Source organism: Dermacentor albipictus, chromosome 1 (assembly GCF_038994185.2).
Source record: "Dermacentor albipictus isolate Rhodes 1998 colony chromosome 1, USDA_Dalb.pri_finalv2, whole genome shotgun sequence".
Classification (NCBI taxonomy): Eukaryota; Metazoa; Arthropoda; class Arachnida; order Ixodida; family Ixodidae; genus Dermacentor; species Dermacentor albipictus.
Window position 1 is genome coordinate 40,705,126 of NC_091821.1, and position 13,483 is coordinate 40,718,608.

General features: G+C 46.3%; 1 protein-coding gene and 1 long non-coding RNA gene across 3 annotated transcripts in view; one reads left to right on the forward strand and one right to left on the reverse strand.

Moving 5' to 3' along the window:
- LOC139061125 (uncharacterized) overlaps positions 1-13,483 on the forward strand; it is a 401,615-nt gene that overhangs the window by 337,207 nt on the left and 50,925 nt on the right. The window lies entirely within an intron of this gene.
- LOC139061122 (locomotion-related protein Hikaru genki-like) overlaps positions 1-13,483 on the reverse strand; it is a 128,413-nt gene that overhangs the window by 34,015 nt on the left and 80,915 nt on the right. For both annotated transcript variants that reach the window (XM_070540700.1, XM_070540709.1), the window contains one exon: positions 3,052-3,438. In XM_070540700.1, the coding sequence (XP_070396801.1) occupies positions 3,052-3,438 (387 nt within the window). The remainder of the gene's footprint in view (positions 1-3,051; positions 3,439-13,483) is intronic.

The window sequence follows — 13,483 nt, forward strand, 5'->3', positions numbered from 1 at the left end:
TACCGAAATGCGTGCGCAGTGCGAGGCGAGCTGACTGATCGGGTGCGTTCTGTGCGTGTGCTGTGCTATTTTTGGAGTGTTGGGCTGTTTGGTTGAAGTGGTGGGGTGGGACAACGATACCGAACACGTGTTGCGTGCCTGGGTGCCGTTCCAGCAACAAGGGCACGACCGAAAACGTGTCGTTGTTCTGTTTACCAAATAACAAGGATCAGCGCGAGAAATGGAAGCGGGCCATACCACGGCAGGGAAGTGGCGGTTTTAATTTCGAATCGAAGTATACACGTGTGTGCGCGAAACACTTTGACGCCTCGGACATCGTCACAGCAAAGGGGCGAGCTTCATGTCCAGCAGGGGGTGGTAGGAAACCAACCAGTTGAAGCGGTACCAGTTAAAGGGACGCAGTAGGTATCACGACTATCGTGTAAAGGTGACCACTTACAAAAAATTGCGATGCTGACGATGAAGGAGAATAAGGGTGTTGTGAGATCTGATCAGAACATTGATGACAAAACACATTTGCTTTATGCTTTGTTGCAACCTCAATTTGTGTTATACCAGGATAGAGTAGTTCACAGCAATAGCGCCCTTACCCCGACCATCTATGAAAGGTAAAGCATTAGAATTCCTTTAAATGCAAGTGTTAAAACAGAATAATATGCATTGTTTTATTTTCCATTGTCCTTTAGTCTTGGCTATTGGTGGGCTACAATTCTTCAATTGCATGTACTTTTAAGTCTATAAGCTGCTATGAGGAAGAAGATTATTAGCACACTGTTAGCTACATTTGTATTGTGATTTGCTGAGCAAGTTTTGTTTGCATGGTTAAGTAACAGCTGAAGAAGTAGAAAGGTGGTATCTCTAACAAGCCATTTAAAAAAATTACTGTATTTGTGATGTGGCTACTTGTGCTCGTTGAGCAGCGTGAATAAGTGCTGGGCTTACTGACGCTTCTAAACGACTGCTTGCTAAGGCAATTGCCTAATTACAGCTAGTTTCAACTGTGCAGGTCCTAACACTTCAGGTTCGCCTTAATCCGTTGTTAAAAGCCGCACCGAAGACATTTAGTAGCAAAGTTCGTCTTGAATTAATTCTACCTAAATCTTATTCAGAAATGGCATCGCTTCGCAAGAAATCTTAAGCGCATGGAGCAGCTCAGTTCCCTTTTCTTTGTCATTAAGTATTCTACGGTAGCAGCCCTTTGCAATAGCAATTTCATTCTTTTGATCTCGTTATAAGATTCTGCCCACAGAGTCCCTCTCTGCCACAGTTTAACAGAAACTGAACAGCTGTGCTCGGCGAACAATCTGGCGCTATGCGCAACGGAGAGTTGGCGCTTCCTCATCTGGTGATAAGTGGGACCACTGGCGTTTTGTTGCGAATGCGCGGTGTTTAATTTAAGGCCAATATTAAAAAGCGGAGCCCACCGAAGCGTTGGACCGGACCGTTGGACCGAGCCCACCGAAGCAATCCGGACCGAGACCGCCCGGCCGTGTACAGCGGACGCATTTCGACGGGGGCGAAATGCAAAACACCCGTTTATTTAAATTTAGGTGCATTTTAAAGGATCCTAGGTGATCAAAACTAATCCCGAGTCCCCACTACGGCGTGCCTCATAATCGTATCGCGGTTCTGGCTCTTAAAATTCCCGATCTTTATTTTTTTCGGTCTGAGACCGCCGCAAGCTCCATGTTATGAGCGGCTTTTTTTTTTCGTCCCGTGCGCTCATATCATCGCAGAAGACACGCTCAGGCAGTAATTTAATTATATTCAATGTCAAAAATAGTTACGTGAGAGTAAAGCGATCGTTGAGGAAGTTGAGAAAGCTAGAATACCGAGGCTGCCCCACACACAACCACAGCGGTAGCGGCGTTCGCATGCCCTCTCACGCACGATTGCGCCTCTAGCGGCGGGCGCTGGCGCTATATGAAACTGAGGCGGCAGTTTCGTGACCAGAGAAAACATGGAAGGACTCTGGCTAAACCATGTCACACGCTTGGGTTGTTTTCACTCGCCCCTCAATTGCAGCCTGGATCAGCGTGAAGCCTACAGCACCTTCCTGTGCTTGGGTGCACTGATTGCTTCAGCGAGGCACGCCCTCTGAATTGAAGGCTTCTGGATTCTTTTCCAGTCAACCGCTGCCAAGGTCCCTGCGATGCAGTGTGGCCGAAGTGCATCTGGTACTCGCGACGCATCTTTCAACAATGTGCTAAGCAAAGAGCAAGACGATCTCTCCTGCATCTCCAACTCTTTCGACTCGGCCTTGAGACTCGGCCTTGAGAAGGAAGCGCGAGAGAGGAGCCCGGTGGCCGCATGACCCGTTTAACAGCGTTCGAATCCACCGGGCGCCATGTATTTCGAGGACCAAGCGCAGTCTTCGCGGTGGCGGCTATAAATGGTGCCGATTGTTCTCATAGGGAAGCACGAAAGGGGAATCCTAGTCAGTGCACACATCATACATAACTCGTTTCGATGGTACCAATACGTTGTGTCGCTATATTAATTGAATGATAAAGGCATTACCGCCGACAGTGATGGTGAAATTGGTTCAGCAGATTTTTTGCTACTGCCTCCGCCTCGCGCTCCACGTTTTCCAACTCGGTCCTTCCCACTATATGATGTTTAGAAACGCGAAATGCCAGTGTTCATTTTCTTCCCAGTTTCTGCTTTAGCTGTCAGCCGCAACCGACAGCGATACAATGTGGCGTCCCTCTACTAACCCGTTAAAACGAACACGCCAAGGATAATTAGGTCGCCTTAGACTAAGATAAGTCCACTTATCAAAACGTCAGCCAGTCTGTCTGAGGCACTTTATACCAGTTTATAAAACTTCTATCCGATAAACACGGGGTTTGTGAGAAGATATGCACGATGAAGAAGGTGTTTTTTTACTTGTATGTGATAACACAAATTTGTTGTTACTACGTTGTCTATTGCTATGTGTTGTGCATTGTAACTGCATGTCGTAGGTGCCACATACTTAGAAGCCAAGGAGTAGCGGGCGCTGTATTTGTGCGCAAACACCTCCTGATAGCATGTAAAAAAGATACTTACCAATGTACGCCTTCTCGATCGTGTTCAGCCGGATTTCTACAGGCACGCTGCTCCAACAATCCAACACCACGTCTGAATTGGGTTGCAAGTACACTACGCCGCCAGGAACTGTGTAGCTCTCCGTTAAGAAGCGCATGGAAATGCCATTCCAAAATTGGGATTCTCTGCCGAAACAGTAAGGCACTTCTGGAGTCCACTGGCCATCACGGCATCGGGAAATGGGTGATCCTTGAAGAAGCACTTCCCCGACAGGTTCGCAATGAAATCTCAGTTGAGTTCCGTGAGGGACTCTATTTCCGACTAGTATGCGCACGTGGGCATTGTGCGCATGGAAGCGATTCGCTCTCTCTGGAAATTCGCAGTCCCTTGGTGCTTCATATGGATGAACTGAGAAGGGAAAGAAGAAAGAAAAAAAGTTTACGCTGCACCCTTTTAATAAAGCGATTATTCAACCATGCGTCAATAGATTACGGAAACATGAAATGACAAGAAAATTTAAAATCTTGGATGAAAGAGTCAAAATTAGCTAAATTCTTCTGCATAATTTTACGCGGTTTTGGTAGCTGACTTCCCATAAAAAGCTATTAGCTAGATCTTCTTGTAGATGCTAATGCTAAAAATTTCCTTTCAAACTCGCGAGCGTTTTCATGCTTTCCTAAACACGGCTCCACAAAGGCTTCAGCTTACGATGCAGTCCATTAGATCGCAGTACTCCGTCTGCGGTTTACGTATATGTAGTTCATCCGGTATTGTAGTTTAAATGACAGCTATTGACCACTCTGAAAAAATAATTATAGCGTACAAAGCAGTTGAACGTAAATCAAACTACGCAAAAATATTCATTTCCAATGCATCTGTTGGAGTTTACGTGAAGCGAAGTTATTGCGGTTAAGTGCTATTAGCCCCGAGAACGAACACGAGCGGCGCTGCGAGCACCGCTCGCGTGACGTCAGGGCACGGACTCGCGCCTGCAGCGACGACGGTGCAAACTGCACAACGCACACCGCTGTTCGCGCCGTTGCACTTATGGTTTCGGCGAACTGTGCGACAATACTCGCCGTAAACTGGAAACTTTAGCTTCTCTTCTTTTTTATTTTTATTTTCTCCCTTTCAAATGTAAGAACCGGAACGGAAGCTAAAACATCTCACTATAGGTGGATTGCGCTGTGCGTCCAAAGCGGAAGTGCATGCCTGTCAATGGTGATGACTGGATGGCGCGCACTAGGTATACTATATAGTATACTAGTATACACTAGGTATATAGGTATAAGTGAAGGTACACCTTCACTTATGCTTCGCCCACGCGCTCCGCTGTTCACATTTCATTTGACGCTGAACGTACACCCATATACACTTCCTCTCCTTCCCTGTTGCCTCACAAAAACATACGCATGCAAGCAGACTGAATCACACTCGCTCTGCAATTACCGTTCAAAACTCCAGCTGTAATAAATCGCTTTACGGTTTAAATTTCGCACTTCTTCAAGTCTATGTACCCTCTGCTGAGAAATTGCAAAGCCCTTTTCTCCTGTCGTACGACATAACCACCCATCCCCGACCAAAATACTGCTTTAACGCCCCACCAATGTTCCCACTAAGTGCCATAAATTCATATGTTTTTACAAAGGACTAGCCTCTTGGCGCATACAGTTGAAGCTTGTTGATACTCGGCTATTAGACAGAAATCAAATTGTTTAAAATTTTGCCGATTCAGTTTCGCATGTGCATTACCGTGAAATTCCACAGGATGGTGAAGCAAGTCCAGAATTCCTGAGTATGTCCATGCCACAAGGACCGATAGTAGGCCCGACAGTTTTTTTTAATGTAACACAAAGACATGCGCATGCTTGTTATGTTGCCTAAGGAATAAAATCTGATAATAAAAGCGTGTTTTTCTTTGTTTGTCTTGTCAAAATGATGCGCAATCCAACTTCCAAAAGCAGCGATCACTGACCTGCAAGGCGTTCATTTTACAGATTCTGAAACGCATCGGTTTCGGCCTGCGATAGCACGCTAGCGTGATTCCGCCCAAGATGGAAAAATTTCCCGTGGATATTCCTTCGCCCGTTGCCACTGCCGTGGCGCGGTACACAGTGCGTACACCGCTGCATGCGCTTTCATTTCACGAGCTTTAGCTCCTCCTGTCTCACCTGACCACAACAACATCTGGGAGAGCATGGTTCAGATAACACAGCGCAACAAAACATGTAGACTAACCGAGCGCCTTTGCCACGGTACGAAACCTACGGAGCAACACACTTGAGCGCGCACAACCATAACAAAGCCGCCACTGGGGCCCGAAAAGATGGCCTCTACAGAAAAAGAAAGAAAAGGCGAAAAAGAAAGGAGAAAGTATACATCACTTCCTCCACACTTTTCTCCTATCTGAGGAGGGGGGAGGGCCTCTCCTGAGTTCTCCTGACTTTCTTCCTTCCTACATGCACTAGGCCAATTTATATGTCAAATGGTTAGGGGCGACTAAAAATAAGCCGAGTGATGTGCTGCGATCGGCAGTGATGTACATTTTTAAAACCTTATAATAAATTACATGCTTACCGCGGAGCACTTGTATGCGTCAATTAATGATCAGAATGACCTACTCTAACGAATCAATAAGTTTGTACATGCAAAATCGTCAAAATTGCTCCAGGGTCCCTTTAAAGGTAGTTAAGACTGTCAACAGTCTTCACGACTGCATTGACCTCCACAAATGCATTTCTCCACTTTCACGCTGGTACAGAGACACTAAGTTACTCTTAAATACTACCAAAACAATGACAATAAGTTATACGCGGAAAACAAACCATTTGCAGGTCTCATGTGCCCTTTCGGAGTCTCCATTGCCCAAGGTCAATGGAATGAAAGATCTTCGTGTGTATTTCGACAAAACGCTAAGCTTCTCTTCACACGCTAAATATTCAAAACAACGTGCCTTTTGCGCTCTTGGTATTGTTTTCGTGTATCGCATGACTTCCATTCGCCTGTTTCCTTTCTGAATTTGTATTTTATTCTGTGTCTTTCACTACTAGAGTATGCCTCCGTAGTTTGTAGTGTAACGTGCAAATCTAATTCTAACCTCATCGAACGCGCCCAGAATAAATTGATATCAATATTCAAGCACCGCTTTTGCCGTGGAAGCGACCATAGTACAGCCGTCTCAAATATACCTCAACTCACACCTCTAAAATCAAGCAATATTAAAGCAGACCTTCCATTCCTCTATAAGGCGGTCCATGGCGTTATACATTGTCCAAAGCTTCTTGATTATTCTTTTTTTTTCTTAAGGTGCCCAAGAACAGCTTTACGCCTTCATATTGGTGCACTTGTGTTACATAAAGAACATAAAACCGAAAAACAAAACAGAATATCTCGAAGAACTGTGGTACAAAGGGAAAAAAAAAGGACTGAATTATTCAGAGGCAGAAGTCAGATAATTAGCAAGTAGTAGAACTGAATATATCAAGATTAACATGCAAGTTATTTTGTTGTGTTACAAGGCGTGTTATAACGTTAGAGGTGCAAGAGCAATTCACGTAGAAAATGCTAAGATTACGCAAGTTAGGGCGAGGCACGCAGAACCTTACAGCTGGCAGTAACCGCGGACAGAAGTGGTTGGGAATTAGTTTATACAAAAATAGGCACTCACGGTATTTCTGCCTTAATTCTAGGGGCTCTAATAATAACCATGCACCGTACGCGCTCATAGGCATAAAATACACTGCGTCCGAGAAATCGATCGTACAGGATACGAATGGAAAAGTCGCCGAGCACATTCAATTTTTGCAACACTGGTGAAATTAATACCGTTCGATACAACAGAACTAAACTCCAACTTCGAATTGACAAAAGAAGAATACAAGGGAATAACGCAGTTCACACTCGTAAACTTTTTAGGTATCCTTGATATGAGGCCTAACTTCCTGCAAGATACATTACCCGTGATATACTAACCATGAAAGTTAGCCGGGAGTGAACCAATATTCCTAAGTCACGCGTACAACTCGCACTTTTCAAAGGAATTCCGTCAAGTGAGTGTTCGTATAGTAACGGGCACATTTTGCGATTAAAGGAAACAAGTGTCTTAGTTGAAGTAATGGGCAAGAAATTTGAAGCACACCACTCCGCAACAGAATTAACATCCTAACATCAGGGAACTTTCCGTGCCACGAAAGTAAATCAGGCAGCATTCCGCGTTTTAAGTGTGGCCATGTTGCAAGAGTCACTGATCTATGGCTTGGCTCTAAACACACACACACACATATATATATATATATATATATATATATATATATATATATATATATACACTATGTATTTTCCCTATATTGCCATATTTGAGGGTTCATTGCTTCGTTCCGGCCGCGAAGTTTCCCCACATCTCAGAAAGATGCCTGGAGGTGGTCCCGTGCTGACGATGCCTTCTCGGTGAGCTCATATTTCCCCCCCTCATCTCTTAAGAGGTTCAATACTTACAGGCATTTGTCTCGCAAACCATATTTATTTCAAGGGAATTTTCAATGTCTCAATAATTTCTCTCGTCGTATTCGAGTGCTGATTGCCGTGTTATAGCTTGTTACCAAAGCTTTCCCCTCAAGTCTAAATATATTAAGGAAGTTTGTCGTGTGCGTATCATGGCCACGCACGCTTATATCGCCTTAAACTGGCTCTTTTAACTACTACACGCAGAGACAAAGCAACAGCGCGCGCATTAGATCCCATAGATGAGATGAATATTTACAAATATTATTAGGGCTATAATTATATTCGAATGCTGATTGCTGTGCTATCGTTTGTTAACGAAGATTTCCCTCAAGTCGAACTATTTTGAGGCAGTTTTTCGTGTGCGTATCATAGCCACGCACGCTTATATCGCCTTCCGTTTCTCTACCACGGGTGCGCTTTAAAACCACGGCGCTGCAATTTTGCTTTCCTCTCCTTGATTCTTAGAGACAAAGCAACAACGCGCGCATGCGATCCCATAGATGAGATGGATACATATATACATAGAAAATTATCAGTCATAGCTCTCGTAGTATAGCCCTCTGGGCCGTTTCCTTTCTTTTTTTTTTTTCTTTCGAAAGTAGTCCTATTAGGGTCCTATTAGCACATATTTCCCCCCTCATCTTCCCCCCCCCTTTTTTTCCTAAGAAATTGTGCCTTCCAACCACTCGACTGTCGCGGACAACATCAGTTTCGCTCCACGTAAGTATGAGGCTCGGAGCAGGAGCTATGGCGCTTGAAAGTAACCTGGGGACTGACGAACCAACCAACTGAGCTATCTTTCTGGGCAACATCCAAGGGTCATGTGTTCAAATCACCTGTCATGTTCCTTTTTTCCCCCTTTTTTCTATTGTTAGAGCGCAGCTATTTGGCGTCCGTTCCTGGGTTTCGCGTCTTCGTCGGCGTTTTCGTCGGCCTCGTAACCAGCTCCGCCCCCCTTTCATCCCCCCAGCGCTAGCAGCGATCGACTGATACCGCTGGATGCCGCTGACGCCGCTAGAGAGTCAAGATAACGTGACTGCATAGAACACTGTCGCCGCCATGCAGAAAGAGGAGGAAAGGGTCCCCCCCCCCTGTTCTTGTGTGGCGGATAGGGTGCTCTTCAGTTGCCGACGCGCCGGTTATTTCACGTAGGCCCCGGCACGTCGACGAATACGTGACCACCTTCCCACGGCTAGACCTGGTTCTTAGCGCTGCGGAAGCGAGGGTATCATATTGTTTGTGTCGGCATCGGCGGCGTTGTCCCTGAAACCAACTCCGCAGCTGGGGTTGACTCACTATCGGCGTCAGCGGCATCAGTCAGTCGCTGCTATCTCTTCCCTCCTCCCTTTATCGTGTTGTCCGCTTGCTGCGCGCGCTTCTGCCCCCACCGTTTGCCGCTGGGTGTACACGTCGCCCCCCTCCCCCCTCTTCCTGCGAGTCTCCGGTTGTCAAAGCGCCGGCTCGAACTTAATTCCTTTCTTCGCTCCTCCTCCAATGCAACCCCTGTGCGGTGGCAATCAGAGAGCCAGATCGGTGGCGGCGGATTTGTATATGTGCACCGCCCGAGCCGAAATTGCCGCTGCCGTTCGCCCTGTGCGGTGGTAATCAGAGAGCCAGATCGGTGGCGGCGGATCTGTATATGTGCACCGCCCGAGCCGAAATTGCCGCTGCCGTTCGCCACTGCGAAATTATCTGCCAGTTCTTTCTGAGCCATGAGCGAGACGACCGATGGAAGTCCTCCGTCTGCTCCTGCTGCTGCTGCTGCTAAACGAGCTGCCAGAGCAGAGGCCCAGCGCCGTCGCCGTCAGAATCCAGAGGTGCGTGCCGCCGAAGCAGAAGCTTACCGTCGCCGCCGTCGAGATGATCCAGGAGTACGCGTCGCCGAAGCAGAGGCTAAGCGCCGCCACCGAGAAGACACTGCCGTTCGCGCCGCCGAAGCGGAGGCTCATCGCCGCCGTCGAGAGCAACCAGCAGTAAGCAAGGCTGAAGCAGAAGCTCATCGCCGCCGCCGAGAAGACCCTGCAGTTCGCGCCGCCGAAGCGGAGGCTCATGGCCGCCGTCGAGAGCAACTAGCAGTAAGCGAGGCTGAAGCAGAAGCTCATCGCCGTCGCAGAGAAGACTCTACCGTTCGCGCGGCCGAGGCCGAGGCCAAACGCGAACAAAGGCTCGCAAACAGTCAGGGTGCAACAAATGCTTTCCGGCGACAGTTTACAGACAATCCGTTTGGAAGTTTGTGTTCAGTGTGTGATCGGCTCTGGTTCCAAAATGATGTGAAACCGCTTCCGGATAGGTGCCGTGAGAATCTCCGGTGTGCGTTTCCCAACTCGGACTTGTGTCAATTCAGACTGTGTTCTTCAACTCAATCTATCGAAAAGGTGAAACAACTTATTTGCTGCGCTGAAATTTCGCATTAGGAAGTAACGTAATCGTCGGTAATTTTTTTAAATGTCTTTTTCTTTATTTTATGACTGTACGGGAACCCTCTTAATATATATATATATATATATATATATATATATATATATATATATATATATATATATATATATATATATATATATACATCCTCAATTAGGTATCACGACACATGTGCGAGTCATAAATACCAGGTTCTCTAGTCGAGTGCCATCCGTGCGGTAGAACCGATCTCAGATGGGTCAACCTTGACTGATCAAATAGGGCACCACTGTAGGTTAAATGAGACGTACAACTCCTGCGGGACCCCCCGTGGTTGCTCAGTGGCTATCGTGTTAGACTGCTGAGCACGAGGGCGCGGGTTCGAATCCCGGCCACGGCGGCCGCATTTCGATGGGGGCGAAATGCGAAAATACCCGTGTACTTAGAATTAGGTGCACGTTAAAGAGCCCCAGGTAGTCGAAATTTCCGGAGTCCCCCACTACGGCGTGCCGTATAATCAGAAAGTGGTTTTGTCACGTAAAACCCCATAACCTAATTTTTTAATTTAACTACTGCGGGGACGGTAGAGTATCTGTCTCCCGTGCAAGAGGACCGTGGTTCAAATCCCGGTGCCGCGCTATTCTCCACCGGAAAATACAAAAAAAAAACCGTGTGTTGAGAAAATCGCACAAACAGGCCTGGAGTGCGGACTGACCCCGGTGACCAGAGCCGGTAACGCACTCTCTCACCAGAGCAGGATTGGCCACCCTGGTGCAGTACTTGGCCACAACCTCCCATATGAATACAACAATAAAACCCCGGCCCTCAGTCCCCAGCAGCCGCGAAGCAACTGACCACGGCGGCGGTCAGATCGGTGACGCTGCAGAGGATGCTAAGAATACCTGGCTCCGGACAGGCCGCCATTGGAATCTGAAGCTGGCAACGTTTAACTTTAGAACGTTATCTAGTGAGGCGAGTCTAGCAGTGTTATTGCAGGAATTAGAGGGTAGTAAATGGGATATAATAGGGCTCAGTGAGGTTAGGAGGACAAAAGAAGCATATACAGTGCTAAAAAGCGGGCACGTACTGTGCTACCGGGGCTTAGCTGAGAGACGAGAACTAGGAGTCGGATTCCTGATTAATAAGGAAATAGCTGGTAACATAAAGAAATTCTATAGCATTAACGAGAGGGTAGCAGGTCTTGTTGTGAAACTTAATAAGAGGTACAAATTGAAGGTGGTACAAGTCTATGCCCCTACAAGCAGTCATGATGACCAGGAAGTCGAAAGCTTTTATGAAGACGTGGAATTGGCGATGGGTAAAGTCAAAACAAAATACACTATACTGATGGGCGACTTCAATGCCAGGGTAGGCAAGAAGCAGGCTGGAGACAAGTCAGTGGGGGAATATGGCATAGGCTCTAGGAATAGCAGAGGAGAGTTATTAGTAGAGTTTGCAGAACAGAATAATATGCGGATAATGAATACCTTTTTCCGCAAGCGGGTTAGTCGAAAGTGGACGTGGAGGAGCCCGAATAGTGAGACTAGAAATGAAATCGACTTCATACTCTGCGCGAACCCTGGCATCATACAAGATGTAGACGTGCTCGGCAAGGTACGCTGCAGTGACCATAGGATGGTAAGAACTCGAATCAGCCTAGACTTGAGGAGGCAACGGAAGAAACTGGTACACAAGAAGCCAATCAATGAGTTAGCGGTAAGAGGAAAACTAGAGGAATTCCGCATCAAGCTACAGAACAGGTATTCGGCTTTAACTCAGGAAGAGGACCTTAGTGTTGAAGCAATGAACGACAATCTCATGGGCATCATTAAAGAGGGCGTAATAGAAGTCGGTGGGAAAGCCGTTAGACAGGAAACCAGTAAGCTATCGCAGGAGACAAAAGATCTGATCAAGAAACGCCAATGTATGAAAGCCTCTAACCCTACAGCTAGAATAGAACTGGCAGAACTTTCTAAGTTAATCAACAAGCGTAAGACAGCGGACATCAGGAACTATAATATGGATAGAATTGAACAGGCTCTCAGGAACGGAGGAAGCCTAAAAACAGTGAAGAAGAAACTAGGAATAGGCAAGAATCAGATGTGTGCGTTCAGAGACAAAGCCGGCAATATCGTTACTAATATGGATGAGATAGTTCAAGTGCCTGAGGAGTTCTACAGAGATTTATATAGTACCAGTTGCACCCACGACGATCGGGGAAGCGAAAATAGCCTAGAGGAATTCGATATCCCGCAGGTAACTCCAGAAGAAGTAAAGAAAGCCTTAGGAGCTATGCAAAGGGGGAAGGCAGCTGGGGAGGATCAGGTAACAGCAGATTTGTTGAAGGATGGTGGTCAGATTGTTCCAGAGAAACTGGCCACCCTGTATACGCAATGCCTCATAACCTCGTGCGTACCAGAATCTTGGAAGAACGCTAACATAATCCTAATCCATAAGAAAGGGGACGCCAAAGACTTGAAAAATTATAGACCGATCAGCTTACTGTCCGTCGCCTACAAAGTATTTACTAAAGTAATCGCAAATAGAATCAGGAACACCTTAGACTTCTGTCAACCAAAGGACCAGGCAGGATTCCGTAAAGACTACTCAACAATAGACCATATTCACACTATCAATCAGGTGATAGAAAAATGTGCAGAATATAACGAACCCTTATATATAGCTTTCATTGATTACGAGAAAGCGTTTGATTCAGTCGAAACCTCAGCAGTCATGGACGCATTACGGAATCAGGGTGTAGATGAGCCATACGTAAAAATACTGGAAGATATCTATAGCGGCTCCACAGCCACCGTATAGTCCTCCACAAAGAAAGCAACAAAATCCCAATAAAGAAAGGCGTCAGACAGGGAGATACGATCTCTTCAATGCTATTCACCGCATGTTTACAGGAGGTATTCAGAGACCTGGAGTGGGAAGAATGGGGAATAAAAGTTGATGGAGAATACCTTAGCAACTTGCGATTCGCTGATGATATTGCCTTGCTTAGTAACTCAGGAGACCAATTGCAATGCATGCTCACTGACCTGGAGAGGCAAAGCAGAAGGGTAGGTCTGAAAATTAATCTGCAGAAAACTAAAGTAATGTTTAACAGTCTCGGAAGAGAACAGCAGTTTACGATAGGTAGCGAGGCACTGGAAGTGGTAAGGGAATACATCTACTTAGGGCAGGTAGTGACCACGGATCCGGATCATGAGACTGAAATAACCAGAAGAATAAGAATGGGCTGGGGTGCGTTTGGCAGGCATTCTCAAATCATGAACAGCAGGTTGCCACTATCCCTCAAAAGGAAAGTGTATAATAGCTGTGTGTTACCAGTACTCACATATGGGGCAGAAACCTGGAGGCTTACGAAAAGGGTTCTGCTGAAATTGAGGACGACGCAACGAGCTATGGAAAGAAGAATGATCGGTGTGACGTTAAGGGATAAGAAAAGAGCAGATTGGGTGAGGCAACAAACGCGGGAAATGACATCTTAGTTGAAATAAAGAAAAAGAAATGGACATGGGCCGGACATGTAATGAAGAGGGGA